This window comes from Somniosus microcephalus, chromosome 10 (assembly GCF_052327205.1).
Source record: "Somniosus microcephalus isolate GS21.2 chromosome 10, FLI_Smic_1.0, whole genome shotgun sequence".
Classification (NCBI taxonomy): domain Eukaryota; kingdom Metazoa; phylum Chordata; class Chondrichthyes; order Squaliformes; family Somniosidae; genus Somniosus; species Somniosus microcephalus.
In genome coordinates this window covers 228,391,144-228,418,584 of record NC_140996.1, presented here as the reverse complement: position 1 = coordinate 228,418,584, position 27,441 = coordinate 228,391,144, and the positions used below count along the sequence as shown (strand labels likewise).

At 44.3% G+C, this 27,441-nt stretch overlaps 1 protein-coding gene across 2 annotated transcripts in view; it reads left to right on the top strand.

Moving 5' to 3' along the window:
• Positions 1-27,441, top strand: part of uvrag (UV radiation resistance associated gene) — a 313,672-nt gene that overhangs the window by 76,630 nt on the left and 209,601 nt on the right. For both annotated transcript variants that reach the window (XM_085999709.1, XM_085999708.1), the window contains 2 exons: positions 10,907-11,012; positions 26,825-26,951. In XM_085999709.1, the coding sequence (XP_085855835.1) occupies positions 10,907-11,012; positions 26,825-26,951 (233 nt within the window). The remainder of the gene's footprint in view (positions 1-10,906; positions 11,013-26,824; positions 26,952-27,441) is intronic.

Genomic DNA, 27,441 nt, shown 5'->3' with positions numbered 1-27,441 from the left:
CCTTTTGGAAGTCCAGGTACACCACATCTACTGGCTCTCCCCCATCTATTCTACCAGTTACTCCCTCAAAAAATTCCAATAGATTAGTCAAGCACGATTTACCCTTTGTAAATCCATGTTGACTCTGTCCTATCCTGTCCCCATTTGCTAAGTGCTCCGCTATTTCATCCTTAATGATGGACTCCAGCATTTTGCCCACAACTGATGTAAGGCTTACAGGTCTGTAATTACCTGCTTTTTCCCTACCCCCCTTTTTGAATAGTGGGGTAACGTTAGCTACCCTCCAATCCATCGGCACTGTTCCCGAGTCTAATGAATTCTGAAAAATCATCCTTAGTGCATCCGCTATCTCTAGGGCCACCTCCTTCAGTACCTCCTTATGATTGAGTCACAACAGCAATGCAAAAATGAGAGTCCGTCAACATTTAAAAACTGAGTAATGGCAGCAGAGTTGTGTTAAAGCGCATCAAGGAACATTTAGTTCTTGGCAGTCTCGATTTATAACGTTTCATTTGTCGCCTATTGGCTGTCTCTCGAGTAGAGTGTGTGTCTTAGGAAGCTTTAGGCAAAAGAGTATCATCCAGTGTTTGTTCCCTCATAAATACCACTGCAAAATTCAGATGTCAGTTGGTGGCAGTCTCACCTCTTGGTCAGAAGGTTGAGGGTTTGAACCCCACAGCAGGGCTTGAGTGCATAATCTAGGCTGATCATTACTGAGGGAGTGCTGCATTGTCAGAAGTGCAATATTTGGATGAAACGTTCAACTGGGCTTCTATTTGCTTGTTTGGTAGTTGAAGTGAACATTCAAGATCAACATGATCCTGGCCAACATTTCTTTCTCAACTAATATCACCTAAAAACCGATTAACTAGCGATTCGTCTCACTGCTCTCTGTGATGCTGCTGATTCAGATTGGTGGCTGTTTGCTTGCGTAATAGCTACTGCACTTTAAAAATCATTTCTCGTGGAAGTGCTCTATATAAATAGAATGATTTTGCTATCTTCAATCTGTAATATTTAGTTTTTTAACTCCATGGTTGATCTGTTGCTAAGTGTTGCCTCTGGGCCTATGCTAGATACCCTTAACACATGCATCAGTTGTCCAGTTAATCCTATCCCTGTCCATTAGTCTTCCTGAAGCAGAAGCTGCCTTTTTCTCGAGCCTCATTCTTTACCTGACCGGCAACAGTAATATTGGAATAACCAGCCACAGGCTTTCATATTGTATCAAAAGGATTGCGTCTGCCCTTCCTCTGTTAAATGACACGACAACCATACCCATTGTAATAAATGTTTGATGTGCTAAGATTTTGGCTTTATCGAGTAAGTGTGAATATAAATGCTGGGGTTAAACAACTTCCCAGCCCACTGGGTATTTGCCTTTATTTGGGAGGAATGTTTGAAAACAAGTTCTGGGTTTCCTTCCTGCCCATGTGGAATGGAACAGGAGGTTCTTCAATTATCAGGACACTGTTGGAGATCATATTGACTACACAGTGAAGCATTAGGAGGATGCTTATCTTCATTGACTTAAGTTCTACTTTACAAGAATATGAACATTGATCTTCACTTGAGAGCTGACCACCACTGCTTTTGGGGGAAATGAAAGTTAGCTTGAGATCATCAAATTAGGTCAGTTCTTCCCAGTCTTTGAATCTCTTCATTGAACATTTGAAAAGGAAAGCAGTAGTTACCATTAAAGGGAACCACGCCTCCAATTATGCATGTCTTTGCTTTTGGCTTCAGTTTTCCCCTTGGCCTAAACTCCTCATGGTGAGGAAGAGATCCGTGGACATGACTAAGTGAGGCATCAGCAAATAGTGATGTTTTTCGATGCCCAGTCTAATATCAGGGTTGGCTTCCACTGATGCTGAGTAACCAATTAATATTTGTTAAAAGAAAATTAGATGGATTTTTCTGCTAAATTCCATTTGAGAAAGACAAACTCAAATTGCCTAAGGATGCTTATCAGGATTATCAGCAAATTCTGATTGATTCAAAAGGCATCAGCTATTTTATATTGTTGAATATTAAATGTCAGCCAGCTCTCGATAGTCAGGGCCTGTCTTTTGGGATCATGGTTAAGCAACATAAACACATCTTCTTTCACTTTCTCTTCCTAGTCTTTGAATCTCTTCATTGAACATTTGAATAGGAAGCAATCTTTTCTTCAAGTTAAAACTGTTTTGAGTGTAGCTCTCTTTTGTGTATCAAATATTTTATGCAGTGCCTCCACAGAAATCCCCGACTAGGTGTCCATAAGAGGTGATGGCGCTCGTTAGTTATTTTCATTCATCAATGAATTGCTTAAAGTCAGACGGAATTGGAAAGTGGACATCCCCCACCTGTAAGGATAAACTAACACACAGAATTCATGAGGGATTATTCCCCCCCCCCCCCCCCCCCCCCCACCAAACTCTGGCACTATCTTTGGGTTTTGCAATCTTTAAGGCAGTCTGCTCCTTGAATTAATTGCCAATCTCCCTCAAGGCTGCAACATCATTGAACTGCCCAAAAAGGTATCTCTGTATCTTTGAAAACGCCAGAGGAGTATGCAATCTGCTCTTAATTTGAAGTGGCTTGATTTGAACTATCAGTTCTGGGACTGAGTAAGGAGAAATCCCTATCTGTTAGTTTGATAATTTGACATTTCTTTTGCTCCAAAAAAATAAACAGCAATAGTCTTTCAAAAAGGGTAGACCTGCCCACTAAGAGTATTACACAGCCCCATATGCCTCCCTTGTTGGTCAGTCCAAAGCTCAAACATTTGAAATTCTACCTTCAAATACAAGGAAAATGACCTGGTCACTGCATCTCATCCTTGACTGTTCTCGGTGAGGTGAGCTTCCTGCAGAATGTCACTATCTCAGCCCTCCTGTTAACAACGGTTCAAAATATTTCAGTTTGATTACATTATTGGCACTCCGTACCAAAAAAAACAATTACTGTGCTATTGTGCTATTGTTCATTGTTATAAACACAATTCAGGATCCAGAACTGAGCCCTGCAGGTAAAGGACTGTTCATGGCTCCCCAACAGTAAAAATGGTGGTGATTGCAGCATCTGAAAAATTAACCATCTTAAAACTATACACACTACGGACCAACATTATTATCTACTTCATCTCTGCTGATGGATTGTGACACTTCTGCCCATGGGGGTTTGTTGCAGTCAGGAGTGAAACTTGCAGCTCAACCCCATGTTGATTTCCTATCTTCCCATCCCTCCCAACGCCAACCGCCAGCTTTAAATGCGCAGTAGTTGCATTCCTAACTGATCAGTGCCTCATTTATCTCTTCTGTCTCCCATTTCACCTATTCCAAAACATACTTCCATCTACCCCACTCGAGACTTGAGCACACAATCTATGCTGACACTCCAGTGCAGTACTGAGGGAGTGCTGCACTGTCTGAGGTGATGTCTTTCAGATGAGACGTTAAACTCGGGTGGACGTAAAATTCCCAAACATTATTTAAACGAGCAGGCCTGGTATCCTGGCCAACTTTTATCCCTCCGCCATCAACACTAAAAACAGATTAACTCGTTGTTCATCTCATTGCTGTTTATGTGCACGTTGCCTATTGTTTGCCTACATTACAACAGAGACTTATAATTGCCTAAAAAGCGCTTTGGTACATTCTGAGATTGTGAAAGGTGCTATCGAAAAGCACGTGTGTCTTTCCCTCCCTCCCCACCCTTTCCTTCCTTCCTCCCTTGCTTCTCTCCCTTCCTTCCTTCCCTCCCTCCCTCCTTCCTTCCCTCCCTCCCCTCTCTCTTGCCCTCCCTTCCTCCTTAACCCCTCCCTCCCTCGCTCCCCCCTCCACCACAGTTCTACTAATATCCGATAGTTGTAATGTTAGAGGACCTGTAGAATTTTGAGGTGGTTAGAATCTCTTGCCTACATGAAAGCATAATTTGCAGTCTCAGTACATTTGCACAACAGCTGCCTCCTTTACCTAGCCTCTAAATTCCCACAGATTATTTTGAATATTTAACTTATCTCCAAGAATGAACTCGCCCAAGGCAGCGGGAAAGCTGGGAGGGAGTTATCTTTTCAATTGAGGAACGGCTGCAGGGCACCACCAATATTGAAAGCGAAGCCAAAATAAACCAAATAGTAATTAGTAGTGTCAAGCTTAAACTTTAAAATCGTAGGAGGCGTGGGAAGGCTGAGAGGTAAGAAGTCCAGTAGGGCTATGCCAGAAACTCTGCTCCAGTTCATATTGTGTACGGTCGGTTACAGCCGATCCAATCCTTTCAAATGAGGAATTGCGTTGAGGACGGTGTTTTTTTTTTTTTGCTGCTTCCCCTCACCCCTCCACCACCTCTTCCCTTCCCCACTCCATGATGGTCATAAGAGGGGTGGAATCTATCAGTCATTTGACAATCTTCAGAACCAGCCCTTAATGAACAGGCTCCCACACACCAAGAAAAGAAGCTAGGTAGGATTGCTGCCAAAAGTCAGGAACAGTTGGAAGGGTTTATTATACCTTCTCGAGAGCAGTTAGGGATGGGCACTAAATGCTGGCCTTGCCAATGATGCCCACATCCCATGAACGAATAAATAAAAATCCTCGCTTTTCTGACTAACTCCCCCTGTCCCTGTGAGAGAAAGATCATTAACACCCGTTCATGTGGGCACAGCAAGTAAGCAATTCTCTTAGTTCTTTTAATTTTTTTTTTTGTCTTGTGGTTCCCATTATACCCAGAGCTGTCAACATAAGGGAAATGTTAGGAGTGAGATTTACGATCAAAAAGAATGAAATTGATTGCAAACCCATTTAAACGTAGAGAATGTTTACTTTTCAGAGTGAGATGCATTAAAGTAGGTTACATTTTTGAACCAAAATGAGTGAGTCTCACTCCAAATGAATTCGACTTGACAAGTTTGAAAGAACGATGAGATCAGAGGCAATAACTACCTTGTCAGATTGTAAAAGCATTGGCCGTGGAGGCCCAAGATGGAAGTCGGTCCTTGTTTCCTTTGGCCCGAGACCCCGCAGGCACATTCCCTCTGCTGTTTATGGAGAATTGGGAGAGTACACAGTCACCGAAATTAAAGCAAAAGGAGGTTACCTTAAAGACCGCATGTTCATAGCAACAGTAGGAGGCCACTCAGCCCCTCGAGCCTGTTCTGCCATTCAAATAGATCATATCCTTTGATAACCTTACCCAACAAAAACTGTCAACCTTGATCTTAAAAACTTTCATTAACCCCAGCATCCACAGCCTTTTGTGGGAGCAAGTTCCAGATTTTTACAACCCTTGTGTGGCGAAAGTGCTCCCTGATTTCAAGATTATGCTCTCTTGTGCTGGATTCCCCCACCAGAGGAAATTGTTTCCCTGCATCTACCCGAGCGATTCCCTGTATCATTTTAAATACCTCCATTACATCACCCTTCAAACTTTTAAATGCGAGGGAATACATCCCAAGTTTATGCAGCCCCATTATTTAATCCTTTAAGCCCTGGTATCATTCTGGTGAATCTGTGCTGTACCCCTCCCAGGACCAATACAGGAAACTCTCGATTTACCGGCACCTAAATAACCGGAAATCTCTCTTAACCGGCAAAATTCAGGAGTAGGTTTAGGTAAGTTTTACTTCATATTAGTGGCCGTGTAACAGCGGTTCCTGCACCTGTTGCCATGCAACAGGGATGCCTGGATCTGTGGTCGTGTACGGGGCTCTCTGTAATCTGGACTTTTTGATCAACCGGCAGCACGCTGGTCCCGTCGGTGCCAGATAAGAGTTTCCTGTATATCTTAAGGTTCGGTGTCCAAAACTGAACACCTTTTTGATTACTTTTTGTACCTGTGCACTAGCTTTTGGTGATTTGTGCACATGGACTTCTAAATCCCTTTGCTCCTCCACAGCTGCTGGTCTCACCATTTAGAAAATATTTTGATTTGTCTGTCTCCCACTTCCCCACAATGAACACCATCTGCCATAGTTCTGCCTACTCCAATTAGCTGTCTGCGCCATTGTAACTTGCTGCTCCTATCCACACAACTTACTGTGCCTCCTAACTTGGTGTCATCTGAAAACTTAGATATACAACTCTGTATTCCTTCATACAAGTCATTATATGGTGACAAGCTGAGGCCCCAGTACAGATCCCTGGCGAAGACCACTTGTCTCATCCCGTCAATCAGAGAACAAATCCTTTATCCCTATTCTGGCTCCAACCTCCCAATCAATTCCTAACCCGAGTCAGGAGCTTGCCTCCAATTTCTGGGTGCAAATTGCCTGTTTTATCATTCTGGTGGAAGTGGAGACCCCCACCTTTTCCATCATCAGACCTGCGGCCAGAGCAGCTTCACTTGTGAATCCATTCAGCCTGCAGGAGACCAGTGGCAGATTTCAAATGCAAAACTGGGAGAGCGAAGGATTCAGCCATTGTATAAAAGCACCTTGATTTGCATTCTGGTTGATGATGAAGGTAGCAACTCTGACATTTTGCTTATTTCAGTTGATTAGTTTAGATGTTGTACTTACCAATATTCTGGTTAGCGTTCCAGATGGTTTAGTGCCACCCAGTTTGGTCCCTGGTCTGTACAGAATTGGCTTTCCTCAACTAGGCAGCAAGGGGGGTGTTTCGGTGAGAGACTAGGGATTGGGAATATGGAAACATCAATCAGGGTTTTGGATCCTGAATGCCCACACAATCCTGTTGGAAGAGTGGTGATGCTGGGTGAGGATTTTTGAGGGAGGGAGGAGGGAAAAAACATTCCTGTTATGACTCACTATTCAGTTGGAACAGACTGGTTTTTGGATCAGCTGTAACACTGGAGTAGATCTGAGGTAATCCAAATTCCCTAGACTTTATCCAAGTTTCAAAACCCGCTGTCATGTCTCTGTACAACGGAGATGACCGTTTGTCAGTAATACAGCAGCTGTTTTTATATGGATTATCAGTGGGGTCGTTAGCTGGTTCCTGCAGTGCGGCTGTAAACTTGCCATCGTCCAGAAAGACCTAGAATCATGCAGTACAGAAGGAGGCCATTTGGTCCATCGTGCCTGTGCCAGCTCTTTGAAAGAGCTCTCCAATTAGTCCCACTCCTCCCTGTTCTTTTCCTCATAGACCAGCAGATTTTTCAGTTTCAAGTCTATACCCAATTCCTTTCTGATAGTTAATATTGAATCTGCTTCCATCACCCTTTCAGACAGAATGCATTCAAGATCATAACAGCTCGCTGCGTTTATTAAAAAAAATCTCATCTCCCACCTGGTTTTTTAAAATATTGGAAGCAACTAGAAATGTATGACTTGAACTGAAATGGCATTTCACCTATGCAATAGACAATTGTGATTTTCATATGTGCTTTTCCCTGATTTTAATCGCTCAATCATAGAATGGTTACAGCACAGAAGGAGGCTGTTCGGCCTGTCGAGCCCGTGCTGGCTCTCTGCAAGAGTGGCTTCAGCTAGTCCCACTCCCCCGCCCTTTCCCCATAGCTCTGCAAATGTTTTTCCTTCCGCTGACGAGACCCGAAGCTCTGGAATTCCTTCCCTAAATCCCTCTGCACCTCTACCTCCCTTTCCTCCTTTAAGATGCTCCTTAAAACCTACCTCTTTCATCAAGCTTTTGGTCATCTGCCCATATTTCTCCTTATGTGGCTCGGCGTCACCATTTTTTGTCTTATAAAACTCATGTGAAGCGCCTCGGGGTGTTTTACTACATTAAAGGCGCTATATAAATACAAGTTCTTTTCAATTCAATCTTTATGCTAGATAGTAATTTGCATAACAAGATATATACACTTCAGTATAATTTTGCACCAACTTTTAAAGGAAATGTACAATGTTGGGTTATACAGGCTGACTATCCCTTATCCGAAAACCTTGGGACCAGCTGTGTTTCGGTTTTTGGATTTCAGAAGGTATTATTTCAGACTGGGAAACTCTGAACATTAAATTAATTTGGTAATTCGTATTTGTATTTAATATAAATTTTAAAAGTTCAGGCTACCTCTTGCGACTGTTCCGTGTCTCATTCCCCTTCCTGCTTCTCTGCTGCCGCTCACAGTCTGTTTACAGCTCCCCCTGCTCCGTGTCTCATTCCCCCTTCCTGCTTCTCTGAATTCCTTGACTTAGTGGGGGTCTGGGGCTCGACTGCCGCCGCCAGTTGTGGGAAAGCCGGATATCGGCTGACTCCTACGCTAAGCTGGCCTGCAAATCAGGTCGGGGGTGGGGGGGAGAAGAAGAATATCGGACGGGCCGCTTCAGCTATTGGACGGGCCGCTGTATTGTTGGGTTCACTCTCCTGGTACCTCCTTTGCACTGCCCGGCTCGGCCTGCAATCTCCTACCCAGGAGGGAACTCTGTGACCCTCTGCCCTGCTCACCGGGAAAGGCAGAGCTCCCTCAGTCACACTTAACATCGAGAGCGAAGGTTGGCGTGTTGACAATCTGCAGGAATTCTTGTTATGGACCCCGGAGGACCACTCCTGCCATGTTTTGCGCCACTCGGGTCATGTCGTGCGCACGACTTACGCTGAACGAAAAAACATTCGGTTTTCAGAGGTTTTCGGAAGTTCGGATAAAGGATAGTCTATCTGTACAGCTAAATTCTCTCTCTCCTCCTCGCAAAAAAAATTACAAGCAGATCAGCCCTGGCTGGTAATTTTCTTCCTGGGGAGCTGTCACGCTTACGACTGCCCTGACTCAGATCAGCTAACTCAGCACAGATCAGGAATCAAACCTAGGACCCCCTGATCTGTGTGGCTCAAGACCATAATATCTCGAGCGTTCACCAACGTCTGCACGTGTGTATCTGTACCCGTCTCCAGAAGTAATAAAATCTGGCTTGGGTGAGGGCCGCTCTGACAGGCTTGCACTAAGCAAATAGAATCAGCCATAAATTGCTCTTGCTGTAACGGAGCTCTGAAAGATTAATCTGTGGGGGACTGGAATGGCTTTTCTGAACCAAAATAAATAAAGTGAGGTTTTCACTTTAATGTGTCCAAAGATTACTGCAAGTTAAAATGTGCCACTCATTTACTGTGGCTTGAGGGCTGTGTTTTTGTTCTGAATTCTTTTTCAGAATTACCACTCAGTCCATCCAGTGAGCAGGGCCCATTCGGAAAATGTTCCTGTCATTTTACTCTCATTTAAAGCTCTCTTTTTTATTATATATATATATATTTATATACATTTCCTCTCTCTGGGAAGGTGTTGATGCATGCTGAGTGCAGTTCCACTGTTGTTATTGGCCCTCTGATGTTCAGCTGACCATTCTTCCTGTGTGAGCCCAGGGAATGCATGCTGGCAGGCTGCCCCACTGCAGGGGGCACACCACAGCCGAGTCCGATCAGGTTCTCGTCTAACGCGACTTGGATAGAAACATAGAAGATAGGAGCAGGAGTAGGCCATTCGGCCCCTCGAGCCTGCTCCGCCATTCAATGCGATCATGGCTGATCATCCAAATTCAGTACCCTGTCCCTGCTTTCTCCCCATATCCCTTGATCCCTTTAGCCTTAAGAAATATATCTAACTCCTTCTTGAATATATTTAATGAATTGGCCTCAACTGCCTTCTGTGGTAGAGAATTCCACAGGTTCACCGCTCTCTGGGTGAAGAAATTCCTCCTCATCTCTGTCCTAAATGGCTTACTCCTTATCTTTAGACTGTGACCCCTGGTTCTGGACTCCCCTGCCATCGGGAACATCCTTCCTGCATCTAGTCTGTCTAGTCCTGTTAGAATTTTATAAGTTTCAATGAGATCCCCTCTCATTCTTCTAGCTCTACCAAGGAGCCGACACTGGCACGATGGGCCGAATGGCTTCCTTCTGTGTTGTGTGATACTACTATGAACACTAAACTTACTGCTCTTCAGCATGGAGTCTCTGGTCAGTGTTTAGGTGTGGGAATCCCTCTTCCTCATCTGCCCCCCCCCCCCCACCCCCCCAGTCCTAGTAAGTATATTATCAGCTTTAACAACTAAACAGACTTGACTATTATTATAGCTAAGATTACAATTTCCACTTGTAGCCAATTTTATCCCAAATTCTACTTTGATTAAATCTGTTGCTGATAGTGCAGCTGAAGTAGGTTGAAATTGGAACTGTGCAGTATGCAATATCAGCTTTGGCCTTTCATTCTGATCACTTGAAAAGCATTTTATGGCAATTTCACAAATATTCCAAAATGTATAATCTTTGTATGAATTGTAGATGCCGTGAAATCTCGTGCTAGTTGTTTCCTATATCTTTACTCAACTGAATACTAGAAAACAACTTGCACCCCAATGTAAAATAATTCATTTTTTAAATGCAACTATAAAATCAGTGTGATTTTGGTTTTTTGGAAGTGGTGTGTTCCAAACTGAAATAAAGCTCCCCATTCTTACTTTTACAATGAATCTTAGCATTTTTTAATCCAGAAGATGCGGAGAGTCAGTTAATGTGACTCGTGCGAAGGAACTACCCAATGGCCCATGCCAGTGATTCCAACAAGATTTTAATCTGCATCAGTCATAGGATAAACTACTGATTAAATGGTTTCACTGTCCTTCTATATCAAGTTGTGCTCCATTTTATAATAAGCTTATAATGCTGGGCAGGTTTTCCCAAAATGGATGCCAATTGTGGTAGTCCCTTTTTTCCTTCCTTTCCTTGTTTCCTCTTACTTCCCTCCCGCCCAACCCAAAATAGTTTCATCTTCTGCAGAATTACTTTGACAGGAGAATGATTGTGTTTCCCCCTCCCTTTTCAGTTGCTTTGTGGATTAGCCGAGCAGTGTCCAAACTATCCTGAAAACATCAGCAGGGTTCGCTGCAAGTGAACCCGTGCTGCCTTTACACCCTTTCTCGAGGATATGGATACCAAAGGGCAGGACTTCCTGTTGTTCTGATGCATGGATGGATTAGATTTCTGATTTTTTCTTTTCTTTTATTCTCATTTTACAGGCTTCATACTGCTCAACGTGCAATAAAGCAGACTCAGGTAACCGTTCAGAAAGTAGGCAAGGAAATCGAGGAGAAATTGAGACTAACTGCATCAACTACAAAGTTGGTAAGACCAGTATTATGGATGAACTTGAGAAGAATTGTGAACACTTTTAACAGCAGTATGTGAACATAAAACCCATGCAGATATTATATGGTCTCCTGATGGCTTAGTGGACACACCATGTGGTGCTGTACTGAGCAACCCATACCAAGACCATCCCAGACTCGATCCCTTTTCTGTGCTGAATTAGCTGTAGTTGTGCTGCAGGTCCTTTGTCCCTGAGCTTGGAAGAGACAAAAAACAGACTGGGAGGTGTCAAATGGAGGTCAAATCCTTTCCCATCAAGGAGAAGCCCATGCATATTTCTGAGTAGCCAGAAATATTGTGGCATTGGTGAAAGCTAGAAGCAGGCAGTGTGCCCTGTTTTCAGTTGAGGTATTTATGGAATGGGGCGATCCGAAGAGGGAATAAGGACAAAAGGCGGGGGTTGGAGAAACCATCGGCGTGGAGCATTGAAAGTGAGTTGAGTGTCCTCCACCAGCTGTCATCTTTATAATGTGGCCCTTGGATCTTAGGAAGCTAATTTCGACAGATCAACAGGAAAGCAGTGCTAGCTCACATTGAAGCACTAGTTACTAACTGTTTGCACAGCTTGTTAGTGAATTTCATGCTATCAGTACAATAGGAACGAGGTCCTTTCTTGCAGCTTCCTTCCTAGCTCAGATGTTGTAAGTTGCAGTAGAGTAGGGACTGAGCTCGGGACCTTATTGGTATAAATGGCTCAGTACTCAGTCATGAGCAGGGCCTTTTAAGCTGTGTTGGAGTTGGTGCCAGGGGTATCTCAGTCGTGTGTACTTCAGTCCTTCAGACAATGGAATTGAACAACCGTAAATAAAACATTTGTTTTGCCATCAAACACCATTACTGTGAAATAACAACAGAAAGTGCTGGAAACACTCAGCAGGTCAGGTAGCATCGAAGAGAGGAGAAACAGAGTCAACTACCATTACTATGACATTGGTCATGAAAGATTGAGGCCCTACAACCTTTTGAATCATTGTGAGCTTATGTACAATAGATGGGTATGGGCAGTTACTGTAGTTTGCAGACTTCTTGCATCTTCATATAAGAAGGCCCGAGATTGATTGATATTAGAAACTACAGATGAAGAAAGCCACAGGGATCAAGTAGATGTTACTCTATCATAGTCTGGATCCCAGTTGCAGTCATTATGTTCTGTCCAGAGAGGTCAACAGCTCATCTGTTGTCTCAACATTTTAAACATACGAACAGAGACCAGCTGCTCCTTCAAGCCTGTCCCACACTCATGATGGCCGGAGCATCATGACTTAGACACTCTCTGCCCCCCACCGCCCCGCAGCCATGTAGTCTCCTGGGAGAGGCAAAAACCCAGGACCAATAAGGGGAAAACTGCTCTGGAAAACTCCTCTCCGACGCCCCCCCCCCCCCCCCCCGCCCTTCCAGTGACCAAAGCCAGTCCAGGGGATCACATGGACCATGTGTTATCTGTAAAGCCACTTACTTTCTGCATGGTGCGCTCTCTGCCCCAGTCAAGAACCGATCCTGCTCCCTCTTGAAGGTATGCAGCGATCCAGCACCCACTGCACCAGCCAAGCTCCTTCTCCATAAGCATTTGAACAATAACACATTGGTAAATTTCTGCAATTAACACCTGACATACGTGAGAACAGTTGCAGTGTGATATTAAAGGTTGTCCCAGTTCAAATCTAATTGATTTCAGTGAATAATTGCCAGGAAAGAAAAATGATGAATTGCCCTGTCAACTCTTCCAGCACATGCATGATATGTTACTGTACACTTAGTTGATCTAGCCATTTCGATCCTATTTGGTAGAAGGCACGCTGATTTATATCACTTGGATACACAAAGCAAACCTTCAAGGTATTTTTAGTCCTAAATTTATTTGCTGAGCAGTTAACTTGTGAATTAATTGAAAAATTTGTTCTGAGCTAATTTTGGCTCGATTAGTATGACGGTTACTGATGATTATACTGTACTACGTAACATGCTGAATATGTGCAAAACTGGAAGATCGTACCAATGCTTCGTTTTCAAATGCATTGTACCACATGATATTTTTAGTAGCTTTTTGTGCTTGTTGGTTCAGAGATCTTGGGCACTCCTTCATGTTACATTGAAATCATTTTTACTTTACAGTTGCGCAGAAGTGGTGACCATATATCACCAGACTGATACCTGGGATGGCAGGAATGACGTATGAAGAGAGATTGGGTCAATTAGACTTACATTCGCTAGAGTTTAGAAGAATGAGAGGGGATCTCATTGAAACTTATAAAATTCTAACAGGACTAGACAGACTAGATGCAGGAAGGATGTTCCCGATGGTCGGTGAGTCCAGAACCAGGGGTCACAGTCTAAGGATAAGGGGTAAGCCATTTAGGACAGAGATGAGGAGGAATTTCTTCACCCAGAGAGTGGTGAACCTGTGGAATTCTCTACCACACAAGGCAGTTGAGGCCAATTCATTAAATATATTCAAGAAGGAGTTAGATATATTTCTTAAGGCTAAAGGGATCAAGGGATATGGGGAGAAAGCAGGGACAGGGTACTGAATTTGGATGATCAGCCATGATCTCATTGAATGGCGGAGCAGGCTCGAGGGGCCGAATGGCCTACTCCTGCTCCTATCTTCTATGTTTCTAATTCCAATCTGACTCCAGCGTGCAATGGTCTGAAGCCACCTCAGAGAGGCCATCCATCACCACTTCCGTAGATTCCCAATTAGCAGCTAACGGCATTTCAGAGGGGGGAAAAAGGACCTGCTTGACCAACTTGCTTGACCTTTTTTTTTTCCCCAAGAGACATGATATCCCAAATAGATTTTGAGAACATAAGAACACAAGAAATAGGAGCATGAGTAGACCATTGGACCCCTCGAGCCTGCTCCGCCATTCAATAAGATCATGGCTGATCTCCTATATCAACTCCACTTGCCCGCCGATCTCCATATCCCTCGATTCCCTTCGTGCCCAAAAATCTAGCAATCTCAGTCTTGAATATACTCAACGACTGAGCATCCACAGCCCTCTGGGTAGAGAATTCCAAAGATTCACTGCCCTCTGAGTGAAGAAATTTCTCCTCATCTCAGTCCTAAATGGCTGACTCCTTATCCCTGAGACTATGCCTCTTAGTTCTAGACTCCCCAGCCTGGGGAAACAACCTCTCAGCATCTAGCCTGTCAATTCCCCTCAGGATTTTAAATGTTTCAATTAGAGATGGGAAGCACTATGTAGATTTCCAGAATGATTTAATAAATTTCCGCATGAAAGGCCACAGAAGCTGAAGATGGTGGATATCCTGGGAAGCAGTGGGCGCTCGTTAGGTAAGATGTTGGGTTGGGGAAATGTAGAGCGTGGAGAGGTGCCCTCTGGATCGGTGCTTGGTTATAAACCTCCTGGACACAGAAGTAAATGCAAGTTAGTTCATTTCAGAAAATATATCGAATAACAGAGGGCTAGTTGGAGTAGAGGAAGCAATCGAGTCTGGAACAGTCAAGGAGCCACAGAGGGATCGAGAAGAAAATTTGCAAGCGGGCAGAACAGTGGCGGAGGAAATTCAATTAACTGCAAAATGTTGCATATTGCGGGGGGGGGGGGGGGAAGGAAGGAGTAATTAATAAATGGTGTCAAACTGGCTCGTGGAAATGCATTAGTGACCTGGGAGTGAATAATTGGGGACTTTGCGGAGATGTAGAAGATACTCTGGAATAGCAAAGTTAAACCACGACTGCAGGATAATGAGGCTGTAGGTATAAACTGGTTAACGGTAAGCTCAGTAAGGAAGTTTGTCACACTTACTCACTGATTTAATACCTGGAGTAATCATCCCGGTAGAGTGGAAGAGCCAGATTCACACATTAAAAAGGCTGTTGGGTACTGTGTTGGGGAGACTGTAGGGTGTCTGGGAGATTGAGCTGGTTTGATCAAATGGCCCCACTCAACTACACTTTTATTTTTGTCTTTGTATAACTGATTACTGATTCCTGCTTTTTTGATTCCCTCTCCCTTTTTACGTATATTACATAGAATCTACAGCACAGAAACCAGCCATTCAGCCGCACCGGTCTGTGATTGTGTTTATGCTCCACATGAGCTTCCTCCCACCCTGCTCCACCTAACCCCATCAGCATACCCTTCTATTCCTTTCTCCTTCATGTACTTATATCTCTGCTGTTTGCTTCAACTACTCCATGTGGTAGCAAGTTCCACATTCGAACCTCTCTGGGTGAAGAAGTTCCTTCATTCCTAATTGGATTTTTTTCAGTTTTTTGCAGTCTGCTTTTATAACCCCAATTACTGATATGCTTGCTGTTGCTTGCTAATTTCTCTTGTTCTTTCCAATGTAAGCTGTAGTTCAGAGAGTCTAACTTCCACAAAACCTGCATAGACCATGTCGTCAATCTGCTAAACGGCAATTCTTTCCATTTCTGTAAAAAAAAAAGGACCAGCGACCAATGTTCCCACTAAGCTGTGCAGCCGCACAGATGTCTGGAGATCCCAAGCAGGCCACTTACCGGCTTCTCAATGGGAGATTTCGCGCATGCACGAAATTTTGAATGGGCCGCGCAGCCCGTTAAAGGGATCGCGCACCCAAAAAAAATTAGGGCGAACATTGCCAGCGACACTTCCGTTTTTTTAAAACATCCAATTGTTTTATAATTTATAACAGTAAATAGGGAAAAGATATTCCCTCTGGTGAGTGGGTCAATAACTTGAGGTCATAGATTCAGAATCGTTGGAAAAAGATCTAGAGGGGAGATGGAGAAACTTTTTCACCTGAGTTGTGGGGATCGGGAACGCTCGACCTGAAAAGGTGGTGGAAGCTGATTCCATCAATAATTGTAAAAGGGAGTTGGACAGGTTCTGGAGGATGAGGAACTGACAGGGTTACGGACACACAGCGGGGGGTGTGGGACTGAGCGAGACGGCTCGTTCAAAGAGCCAGCACAGGCACGGCGGGCCGAATGGCTGCCTCCTGTGCTGTACGTATCGATGATTCTATCTGTCTATGATTTAATGGATTGTTCGATGTTTCACTTAAGCCCCTCACATTTGCCCCTACTCTAAACATACTAATCGGCAGTTAAAAGTTTAGGCAGGCTGCCTGTTCTGGGCTTTCTGCCAATTGTGCACTAACCTGCCACTTATCCTCTGTTTGTCCACCATCCCCCAAAACTATTGATGAAATCAGGAACCCTTCCCCCCCACCCCCCCACCATTGTGGAAATATAGTGTGCAACCCATGTTTTGTGACTGCACATATGTCAACAGCACCACCTAGAAGGACAAGGGCAGCAATCACATGTGAACACTAGCTCTTCCAAATTCCCCTCCAAGTCTCTCACCATCCCGACTTTGAAATATATCGCCGTTCCTTTGTCGCTGGGTCAAAAACGTGGAACTCCCTCCCTAACAGCACTGTGGGAGCACCTTCATCATACGGACTGCAGCGCTTCAAGAAGGCGGCTCACCACCACCTCCTCAAGGGTAACTCGGGATGGGAAGTAAATGCCGGTCTTGCTAGTGACGCCTATATCCCGAGAATGAATACAAAGGAAAAACTGGGTGTGCCAAGCAATCAAACTTCCTTATCTTTCCCTTCCATTTCTTAGGAAAATGCACTAATCTTAGCTTTTCAACAGATTAGCATTTGATCGTTTTGACTGACTGCCCAGGAAGACCTGTAACAAAGTGTAATCGGTTGGGTATCGGGGCCTTATTGTGCAGGAATGATTTAAATTGTGACTCATTGGATGGGGTGGTGGGCAAGACAAACAATTGTTTGAGCCTTCTCCTTTTCAGATGAAGGTTTCATCTAATCTGGCACTGTGCAATAACCTGTATCTCCTCGGACTTTACTGTGACGAAGCATGATGTTTATGATGGACTTCTTGATAATACTCGAGCTGACTGACTCGTGCCCAAATATGGATTGTAATTTGCTGAAAGTACATAAATCTGCATCACCGAGTGAAAATTCTCCGTATCGGTGATTTATGTGAAGCTGAAAGGAATTGTAAACGCATAATTTCATTGAACATAGTAGAGTATTGGCTGTAGGATTTCCTCAAAGTGTAACTGAATGTAGCAACAGCTTAAACTTAAAGAAAAAGCATACGTCTGGCAGAATAATTACAGATTTTGTACAACTTCAGCTGTACATTCTACACCTGTTAATGTTGAAAGAAAAATTGAACCATCCTGAAGTTTGTATTAGCAATTTAAATAAAACTGCGCAGGAGACAATTTATTTGTAGAATTTCAATTCAAATCAAATTCCAAGTGGCTTCATTCAGATTAAGAGAAGTAGACTCTAAAACATGTACTGGTGGCTGCAGGTAACAACTGGTGGTAGGGAAAGACTTGAGATGAACTAAGAGTATGGCACAACACTGAAGCAAGTTGGCTTAAGTCTGATTTTTTTTTTTTCCCCCCCGCCCCCCCCCTGTAGCATGTTGGTAACAACATTAAATATGTCTAATGACAGTGCTGGTGAATTATTGATTGCAATAAGTTTGAAGTTTGGGGAAGAAGGAAACCTCTCGCTGGCATTTTCAATTATTACTTCAACTAATGATCGGATTTGCCTGGGCAAGTAGTCCTTGTTCCCCTGGTACCAGAGTGCTCTATCTTGAGGAGAGGTACGTGTTACTTGGTCGCATATCATAGAAGGTTATCTTTAGAATAGTATTAAGGACATAAGAAATAGGAGCAGGTGTAAGCCATACAGCCCATTGAGCCTGCTCTGCCATTCAATAAGATCATGGCTGATCTTTGACCTCAACTCCACTTTCCTGCCCTATCCCCATATTCCTCGATTTCCCCTAGTGCCCAAAAATCAATCTACCTCAGCCTTGAATATACTGACTGAACATCCACAGCCCTCTGGGCTAGAGAATTCCAAAGATTCACAACCCTTTGAGTGAAGAAATTTCTCCTCATCTCAGTCCTAAATGGCCGACCCCCTTATGACCCCTAGTTGTCGACTCTCCAGCCAGAAGAAACAGCCTCTCAGCATCCACCCAGTCAATCCCTGTATTAAAAATAAATAAATAAAAATTTACACGTTTCAATGAGATCACCTCTCATTCTTCTAAACTCCAGAAATATAGACTCATTCTGCTCAATCTCTCCTCATAGGACAGCCCTCTCATCCCAGGAATCAAACCAGTGAGCGTAAACGAGCTGCTTCGGACCCCACAATTACACCCATAGTCGGCAGAATTAATGGCCATCAGAGGCGATATGACCCAGGTTTTAGAATTAATCAAAGTCAGAGTATACTGTTTTTTTGTTTTGTTTATGGGATCAGGGCATTGCTGGCAAGGCCAGCATTTATTGCCCATCCCTAATTGCCCTTGAGAAGGTGGTGGTGAGCCGCTTTCTTGAACCGCTGCAGTCCGTGTGGTGAAGGTGCTCCCACAGTGCTGTTAGGTAGGGAGTTCCAGGATTTTGACCCAGCGACGATGAAGGATCGGCGGTATACTTTGAAGTCAGGATGGTGTGTGACTTGGAGGGGAACTTGGAGGTGGTGGTGTTCCCATGCGCCAGCAGCCCTTGTCCTTCTAGGTGGAAGAGGTCGCGGGTTTGGGAGGTGCTGCCGAAGAAACCTTGGCGAGCTGCTGCAGTGCATCTTGTAGATGGTACACACTGTAGCCACGGTACGCCGGTGGTGGAGGGAGTGAATGTTTATGGTGGTGGATGGGGTGCCAATCAAACGGGCTGCTTTGTCCTGGATGGTGTCGAGCTTCTTGAGTGTTGTTGGAGCTGCCCTCATCCAGGCAAGTGGAGAGTATTCCATCACACTCCTGACTTGTGCCTTGTAGATGGTGGAAAAGCTTTGGGGAGTCAGGAGGTGAGACACTCGCCCTGACCTGCTCTTGTTACTACAGTATTTATATGGCTGGTCCAGTTAAGATAATGCTGACCCCCAGGATGTTGATAGTGGGGGATTTGGCGATGGTAATGCCATTGAATGTCGAAGGGAGGTAGTTAGACTCTCGCTTGTTGGAGATAGTCATTGCCTGGCACTTCTGTGGCGCGAATGTTACCTGCCACTTATCAGCCCAAGCCTGAATGTCGTCCAGGTCTTCTTGCATGCGGGCATGGAATGCTTCATTATCTGTGGAGTTGCGAATGGTGCTGAGCACTGCAGTCATCAGCGATATCCCCATTTCTGACCACCTGTTGGAGGGAAGATCATTGATGAAGCAGCTGAAGATGGTTGGGCCTAGGACACTGCCCTGAGGAACTCCTGTAGCAATGTCCTGAGGCTGTGATGATTGACCTTCAACCACCACAACCATCTTCCTTTGTGCTAGGTATGACTCCAGCCAGTGGAGTGTTTTCCCCCTGATTCCCATTGACCAGTTTTACTAGGGCTCCTTGATGCCAGACTCTGCCCTTGACATCAAGGCAGCATTTGACAGTCACTCTTGCCTCACCTCTGGAATTCAGCTCCTTTGTCCATGTTTGGACCAAGGCTGTAATGAGGTCGGGAGCTGAGTGGCCTTGGCGGAACCCAAACTGGGCATCAGTGAGCAGGTTATTGGTGAGTAAGTGCCGCTTGACAGCACTGTCGATGACACCTTCGAACACTTTGCTGATGATTGAGAATAGACTGATGGTGCGGTAATTGGCCGGGTTGGATTTGTCCTGTTTTTTGTGGACAAGGCATACCTGGGCAGTTTTCCACATTGTCAGATAGATTGCTGTAGCTGTACTGGAACAGCTTGGCTAGAGGCGCGGCTAGCTCTGGAGCACAAGTCTTCAGCACGATAGCTGAGATGTTGTTGGGGCCCAGAGCCTTTGATGTATCCAGTGCGCTCGGCCGTTTCATGATATCACGTGGAGTGAATCGAATTGGCTGAATGGCTCCTGTGATGGTGGGGACCTCGGGAGTAAGCCGATATGGATCATCCACTCAGCACTTCTGGCTGAAGTTGGTTGCAAACGCTTCAGCCTTGTCTTTTGCACTCACGTGCTGGGCTCCACCATCATTGAGGATGGGGATATTCTTGGAGCCTCCTCCTCCCGTTAGTTGTTTAATGGTCCACCACCATTCATGACTGGATGTGTCGGGACTGCAGAGCTTTGATCTGATCCGTTGATTGTGGGATTGCTTAGCCCTGTCTATAGCATGCTGCCTCCGCTTTTTAGCATGCATGTAGTCCTGTGTTGCAGCCTCCCCAGGTTGGCACTTCATTTTTAGGTACGCCTGGTGCTGCTCCTGGCATGCTCTTCTACACTCCTTATTGAACCAGGGTTGGTCCCCTGGTTTGATGGTAATGGTAGAGTGAGGGATATGCCGGGCCATGAGGTTACAGATTGTTGTGGAATACAATTCTGCTGCTGCTGTTGATGCAGTAGTTTAAAAGGAAGTCTTATTAACACATTTAAATAAAAAATCAAGTTATTCTGTCAAATTATAATTTGTTTGAGAAATGATGGAGCACCAAGTCGTGCCATAGATTAGCAGTGCACTGGAATATGCTTGTAGTTCACCATATGGTGAGTTACTATCTCTGTAATGCCTTGTCGAGGAGAAACTGAAGTGGCTTTCAGTTGCTTCTTCCTCCCTCGTGATAGCCTGTCTATGCTCTTGGAGAGAGGGCGGTCTGGGGAGATGACCAAAGGCACCTTATCAACGACAAGTCCCTTTGTTGAAAGTTTCTTGAAACAGCGCGACGCAGTGAATAGTATTGACAATAATTTAGGAAACTGGTTGAGAGTTTGAGCGAGCTTAATTCAGTGGCCCTCATTTAGGACTAATTGAGACTGGCAATTTTACTCTGGTCGCTAAGTAGCTGATGTTGGAAGTGGAAAATGGCACACTGGTGCAGCAAGCCTGCTGCTTTGGGATTGGGGATGGGCTACTTTATTGAGGAAGGCAGAGGGAGCTTTACTCTGCAACGAACCTGTGCTGTAGAAAATCTAGGCTTGCTCGGCATTGCTACTGGATCCCTGAAGCCAAGTGTTCCAATTCCCACTGCTTACATCTATCGCCTTGAAGGGAAACTTTATGAAAAAAGTAAAATTACTCACGGCTTTGATTAAATATCTTGCTGTACAGAATGTACCTTTTCTGGAAACTCAACACTAAAAAGTAGTGTCTTGTATTTTCAGCGAACTAATTTACCTGACCGTTTTGTAATGGTTTCCGGTGCCAGAGTTATTTCACTGTGCTGTTTGTAGACGTCACATCTGTGCTGGAATATATCCATCATTTTGCATATTGCAGCTTTCCAGTGTACTAATGCCGAACTCAATCTGGAGAGCTTTTAGTCTGTACTAGATTCTGTCTGAGGGAGGTAGTTTAAAAGACTCATTGCCCAGAAATGTCATAGAGTTGATTACGTTATGGCCATTCATCTCGCAGCTTTCTGTCCAAATGCATAAATCTACGGCGTCCTTTCCAGCCGAGGTTACAGCTGCAGTTGTTCAAAACTGCAGCAATTTTCAATCTCTCATTCCGTTTTCATGACCGTTTGCTATTTTTGGTTAAATGTAGACATCTGTGAAAACATGACTCTGCTGTCAAATTCAGAGATCACTTTTTATAAAAAAAAAAAAAAATGCTGCAGACAGTTTTGTAGCTCCTCAGCGGTGCGTAGTGACGGACAGCGCTGTTAACTTAAGCAGAGGGTGCTGCAGAAAAGCGTGATCTAGAATGAAGACACCTTGCAGTAATGAGCGACGAGCTCTCATTCATCTGAATTTCCATTTGGTCGTTATTTTAAAACCTTTTCTACTGAATGCTCTTTGAGGAAGGGAAAAGAACCTCTATTTGCATCATAATTTTCAACTTTGTGGTGACTTTTAAGACCATTTTCCACACTGACAATTACACGTTTAATTCTAGAAAGGATTGTCTTCTGAAGCCTTAATTTCGTAACCTGTTTTGTAAACCCTCCACATTCCCAGACTAATGTTGGTGTGGCTGCACTGGTGGCAATTTGTTTTACGTTTTATTCATCAACTGCAGTATTGCCCTTTAGTATTCTGTGCTTAGAATCATAGAATGGGTACATCGCGGAAGAAGGCCGTTCGGCCCGTGCCGGCTCTCTGCAAGAGCACTTCAGCTATTCCCACTGCCCCGCCCTTTCCCCATAGCCAGTAGATTTTTTTCCTTCAGGTACTTATCCAACTCCCTTCTGAAAGCCGTGTTTGAGTCTGCCTCTACCACCTTTTCAGACATTGCATTCCAGATCCTAACCACTCGCTGTGTAAAAATGTTTCTCCTCATGTCGCCTTTGGTTCTTTGGCAATCACTTTAAATCTGTGTCCTCTGGTTCTCGACCCTTCCGCCAATGGGAACAGTTTCTCTCTATCCACTATGTCCAGACCCCTCCTGATTTTGAACACCTCTATCAAATCTTCTCTCAATCTTCTCTGCTCCAAGGAGAACTACCCCAGCTTCTCCAGTCTATCCACGTAATTGAAGTCCCTCATCCCTGGAATCATTCTCGTAAATCTTTTCTGCACCCTCTCTAAGGCCTTGACATCCTTCCTAAAGTGCGGTGCCCAGAATTGGACACAGTACTCCAGTTGAGGCCGAACCAGTGTTTTATACAGGTGGCTCATAATTTCCATGCTTTTATGCTCTCATGAAGCCCAGGATCCCATAAGCTTTTTTAACTGCTTTCTCAACCTGCCCTGCCACCCTCAATGATTTGTGCACGTATTTTTGGACTCAGTGGATATGGAGATCGGGTGGGAAAGTGGAGTTGAGGTCGATGATCAGCCATGATCTTATTGAATGGCGGAGCAGGCTCGAGGGGCCGTATGGCCGACTCCTCCTATTTGTTATGTTCTTATGTAACCCAATGTCTCTCTGTTCATTCACCCCCTTTAGGATTGTACCATTTTAGTTTATATTTCCTCACATTTTGGTACAAAGAATGGAATCACTTCGCACTTTTTTGCGTTAAATTTCATCTGCCCCGTGTCCGCCCATTCCACCAGCCTGTCTACGTCTTCTTGAAGTCTATCACTATCCTTCTCACTGTCCACTATACTTCCAAGTTTTGTCTCATCTGCAAATTTTGAAATTGTGCCCTGTACACCCACATTCAAGTCATTAATATATAACAAAAACATAACAAAACAGATTATCTGGCCATTATCACATTGCTGTTTGTGGGAGCTTGCTCTGCGCAAATTGACTGCTGCGTTTTCTACATTACAACAGTGACTACACTCCACAGAAACAGAGGAACATAGAAGATAGGAGCAGGAGTAGGCCATTCGGCCCCTCGAGCCTGCTCCGCCATTCAATGAGATCATGGCTGATCATCCAAATTCAGTAACCTGTCCCTGCTTTCTCCCCATATCCCTTGATCCCTTTAGCCTTAAGAAATATATTTAACTCCTTCTTGAATATATTTAATGAATTGGCCTCAACTGCCTTCTGTGGTAGAGAATTCCACAGGTTCACCACTCTCTGGGTGAAGAAATTCCTCCTCCATCTCAGTCCTAAATGGCTTACCCCTTATCCTTAGACTGTGACCCCTGGTTCTGGACTCCCCCGCCATCAGGAACATCCTTCCTGCATCAAGTCTGTCTAGTCCTGTTAGAATTTTATAAGTTTCAATGAGATCCCCTCTCATTCTTCTAAACTCCAGCGAGTATAAGCCCAATCGACCCAATCTCTCCTCATACGTCATTCCTGCCATCCCAGGTATCAGCCTGGTGAATCTTTGCTGCGCTCCCTCCATGGAAAGAACATCCTTCCTCCGTTAAGGCGACCAAAACTGCACACAATACTCAAGGTGTGGTCTCACCAAGGCCCTGTACAACTGCAGCAAGACATCCTTGTTCCTGTACTCGAACCCTCTCGCTACGAAGGCCAACATACCATTTGCCTTCTTAACCGCCTGCTGCACCTGCATGCTTGCCTTCAGCGACTGGTGCACAAGGACACCCAGGTCTCGTTGCACTTCCCCTTCTCCCAATCTATTGCCGTTCAGATAATCTGCCTTCCTGTTTTTGCCACCAAAGTGGATAACCTTGCATTTGTCCACATTATACTGCATTTGCCCAATCACCCAACCTGTCCAAATCATACTGGAGTTTTTCTGAGAAAATGGGGAATTAAGCCTGACATCGGTAGTGGGGGAAATGCTAGAGTCCATTATAAAAGATGTAATAGCAGAGCACTTGGAAAACAGTGACAGGATCGGACAAAGTCAACATGGATTTACAAAAGGTAAATCGTGCTTGACTAATCTACTGGAATTTTTTGAGGATGCACCTGGTAAAATAGATAAGGGAGAACCAGTGGATGTGGTGTATTTGGACTTTCAGAAGGCTTTCGATAAGGTCCCGCATAAGAGATTAGCGTGTAAAGTTAAGGCACATGGGATTGGGGGTAAGGTACTGACTTGGATAGAGAACTGGTTGGCAGACAGGAAGCAGAGCATTGGAATAAACGGGTCTTTTTTCAGAGTAGCAGGCAGTGACAAGTGGGGTACCGCAGGGATCGGTGTTAGGACCCCAGTTATTCACAATATATATATTAATGATCTAGATGAGGGAACTAGATGTAATATCTCAAAGTTTGCAGACGACACAAAGCTGGATGTGTGCTGTGAGGAGGATGCAGAGAAACTCCAGTATGATTGGGTGATATGGCAGATGCAGTATAATGTGGATAAATGCGAGGTTATCCACTTTGGTGGCAAAAACAGGAAGGCAGATTATTATCTGAACGGCAATAGATTGGGAAAAGGGGAAGTGCAATGAGACCTGGGTGTCCTTGTGCACCAGTCACTGAAGGTAAGCATGCAGGTGCAGCAGGCGGGTAAGAAGGCCTTGGTATGGTATGTTGGCCTTCGTAGCAAGAGGATTCGAGTACAGGAGCAAGGATGTCTTGCTGCAGTTGTACAGGGCCTTGGTGAGACCACACCTTGAGTATTGTGTGCAGTTTTGGTTGCCTTATATGGATGTTCTTTCCATGGAGAGAGATTCACCAGACTGATACCTGGGATGGCAGGAATGACGTATGAGGAGAGATTGGGTCGATTGGGCTTATACTCGCTGGAGTTTAGAAGAATGAGAGGGGATCTCATTGAAACTTATAAAATTCTAACAGGACTAGACAGACTAGATGCAGGAAGGATGTTCCCGATGGCGGGGGAGTCCAGAACCAGGGGTCATAGTCTAAGGATAAGGTGTAAGCCATTTAGGACAGAAATGAGGAGGAATTTCTTCACCCAGAGAGTGGTGAACCTGTGGAATTCTCTACCACACAAGGCCGTTGAGGCCAATTCATTAAATATATTCAAGAAGGAGTTAGATATATTTCTTAAGGCTAAATGGATCAAGGGATATGGGGTGAAAGCAAGGACAGGATACTGAATTTGGATGATCAGCCATGATCTCATTAAATGGCGAATAGCCAACTCCTGCTCCTATCTTCTATGTTGTCAATCTCCACCGGTGGTGACCACTCGTTCAGCCACTGCACTCCTGCCCTTTAGAAACTCTCTGGCCTGTTCTCTCTGGGCTTATCATCTCATTCTCTGCTTTTAAAAAATCATCTCAAAAGCTGCTGTTTTCCTCTGTGCCTTTTGATTTCTTCCTCCCCAAACCCCCTTCACGTGTTTTTTTAATTTTTCACTCTTGACCTTCCATTGTTTTTCCTCCCAGTGGTTTGAGACATCTTGCTGCAAGTTGTTGCTTAGCTTGCCCCACAATTCTGTGGGCAGCGCAAACCATGTGAATACTTGTCAGAGCCTAGAGCAGTATTGGATTTTCACCAAAACAACAACTTGCATTTATATAGCAGCCTTAATGTAGTAAAACATCCCAAGGCGCTTCACAGGAGCGTTATCAAACAAAAATTGACAGAGACACACGAGATATTAGGGCAGATGACCAAAAGCTTGGTCAAAGAGATAGGTTTTAAGGATCGTTTTAAAGGAGTCTTCAAGCTAGTGATGCTAGTGCTATCTGACACAGTCTTCAAAGATTCCACCTGATGACCTCCACATAGGTGTGATGTTGTCATAAGGTACACTTCAGATGCAGAAATGTGTTTTGAGGATTGTGAATCTTGATTTAAATAGAGTAGACATGTTGGAGGAAAGAATAGCATGTAGGACAGTGTATTTGAACATGTATTCAAATGCCAGCCTTGCCAGCAACATGCACCCACCCTGAGAATGAATTGGAGTAGTTGTCAACAAAATGGGGGGAGAATATCCATGGGGTTCTCCCGATCTCCTGGCGTATCTTCGAGAGAATTCACCCCACCCCCGCGTCCCCCGAGAAACACAAGGTTTTAGCCATTGCTCTAGCGTATCCGCCAGTCTTCTGCCGAAGTTAGGGCGGGAGATCAGGAGAACCCTCGTGGGAATTCTAGGAGGATGTTTTTTATACATCACTAAAACCAGTTTTCAGATTTGAACCAATTATTTGCTTTTTCTACACAACTAGCATTTCTTGTGTGAAGCACCTGTTTTTTAAGAAGGTCTTTGGACAAAATGAGCCAAATTTAGACAAAGCTGGGCCACGCTCCTTCAGCGGATGGGTGCCAAACCTGATCTCAAGCTTTTATCTATGTCGCTCTTGATCCATCCGCTAGAAGGTAACCGTGTACCTGAAGATGACTTTTAAAACCTCATCTCTACTTTGCACCAATCTTCAACAAAACGGCTAAAACTGAGATTGTTCTACGCATGAAATCGTGCTTGGAAACTGGCACAGCTGGTTGTCACGTCAGCATGCTGGAACACCCAACAGTGGGGAGGAGGTTGTTGAATGAAGACGGCGATTGATGGAGGTGAAATGTTTTTTTTATTCCTTTTTTAGAAAAAGGAGCGGGAGCGTTTGCAGCTGAAGATCTTGGTGCTTCGTCACGAACTAGAGAGACAGGAGAAGGCACTGGGACGGGAACTGGAAGTGTTGCAGAAGGAGCGGATTGCATTCCAGGACAAAGGTGAGACTGCGTTCTGTTTAAATATCCGTTCTGGGTTTTTTTTCAACAGCGACACAATTGTAATCCTGGTTGTTTTGATGCGGTGGATGAAGACAAAGGAAGTCTTTAAGAGGCCCCTTTTATCGGGCTTGATTCTTTTTTAAATATATACAAAGATCAAACATTTATTTTAGATGTTTGGGCTTTTTTAAACAAAAACAATAATTCTGTTCTGAGCAGATGGTGGTAAATTTATAAGAACAAGACTATTTTTATGAGTTAAGGCGAATAACAGGAAGTAATGGAGTCGTGCCGCAGAGGAAACGTGTGGCCTTTGTTCTGTCTTTGTTTTTGAAATAATAGAGGTCGTCCAATTCAAGGTGTTGGTCCCCCAGTGTTTACTTGAGAACTGGTAGATTCATTTTCATGTAATGTGTTCAAAACAGGTCTTTCTTTCAGGTATCTAGCCAAGTATAGAAACATAGAAGATAGGAGTAGGCCATTCGGCCCC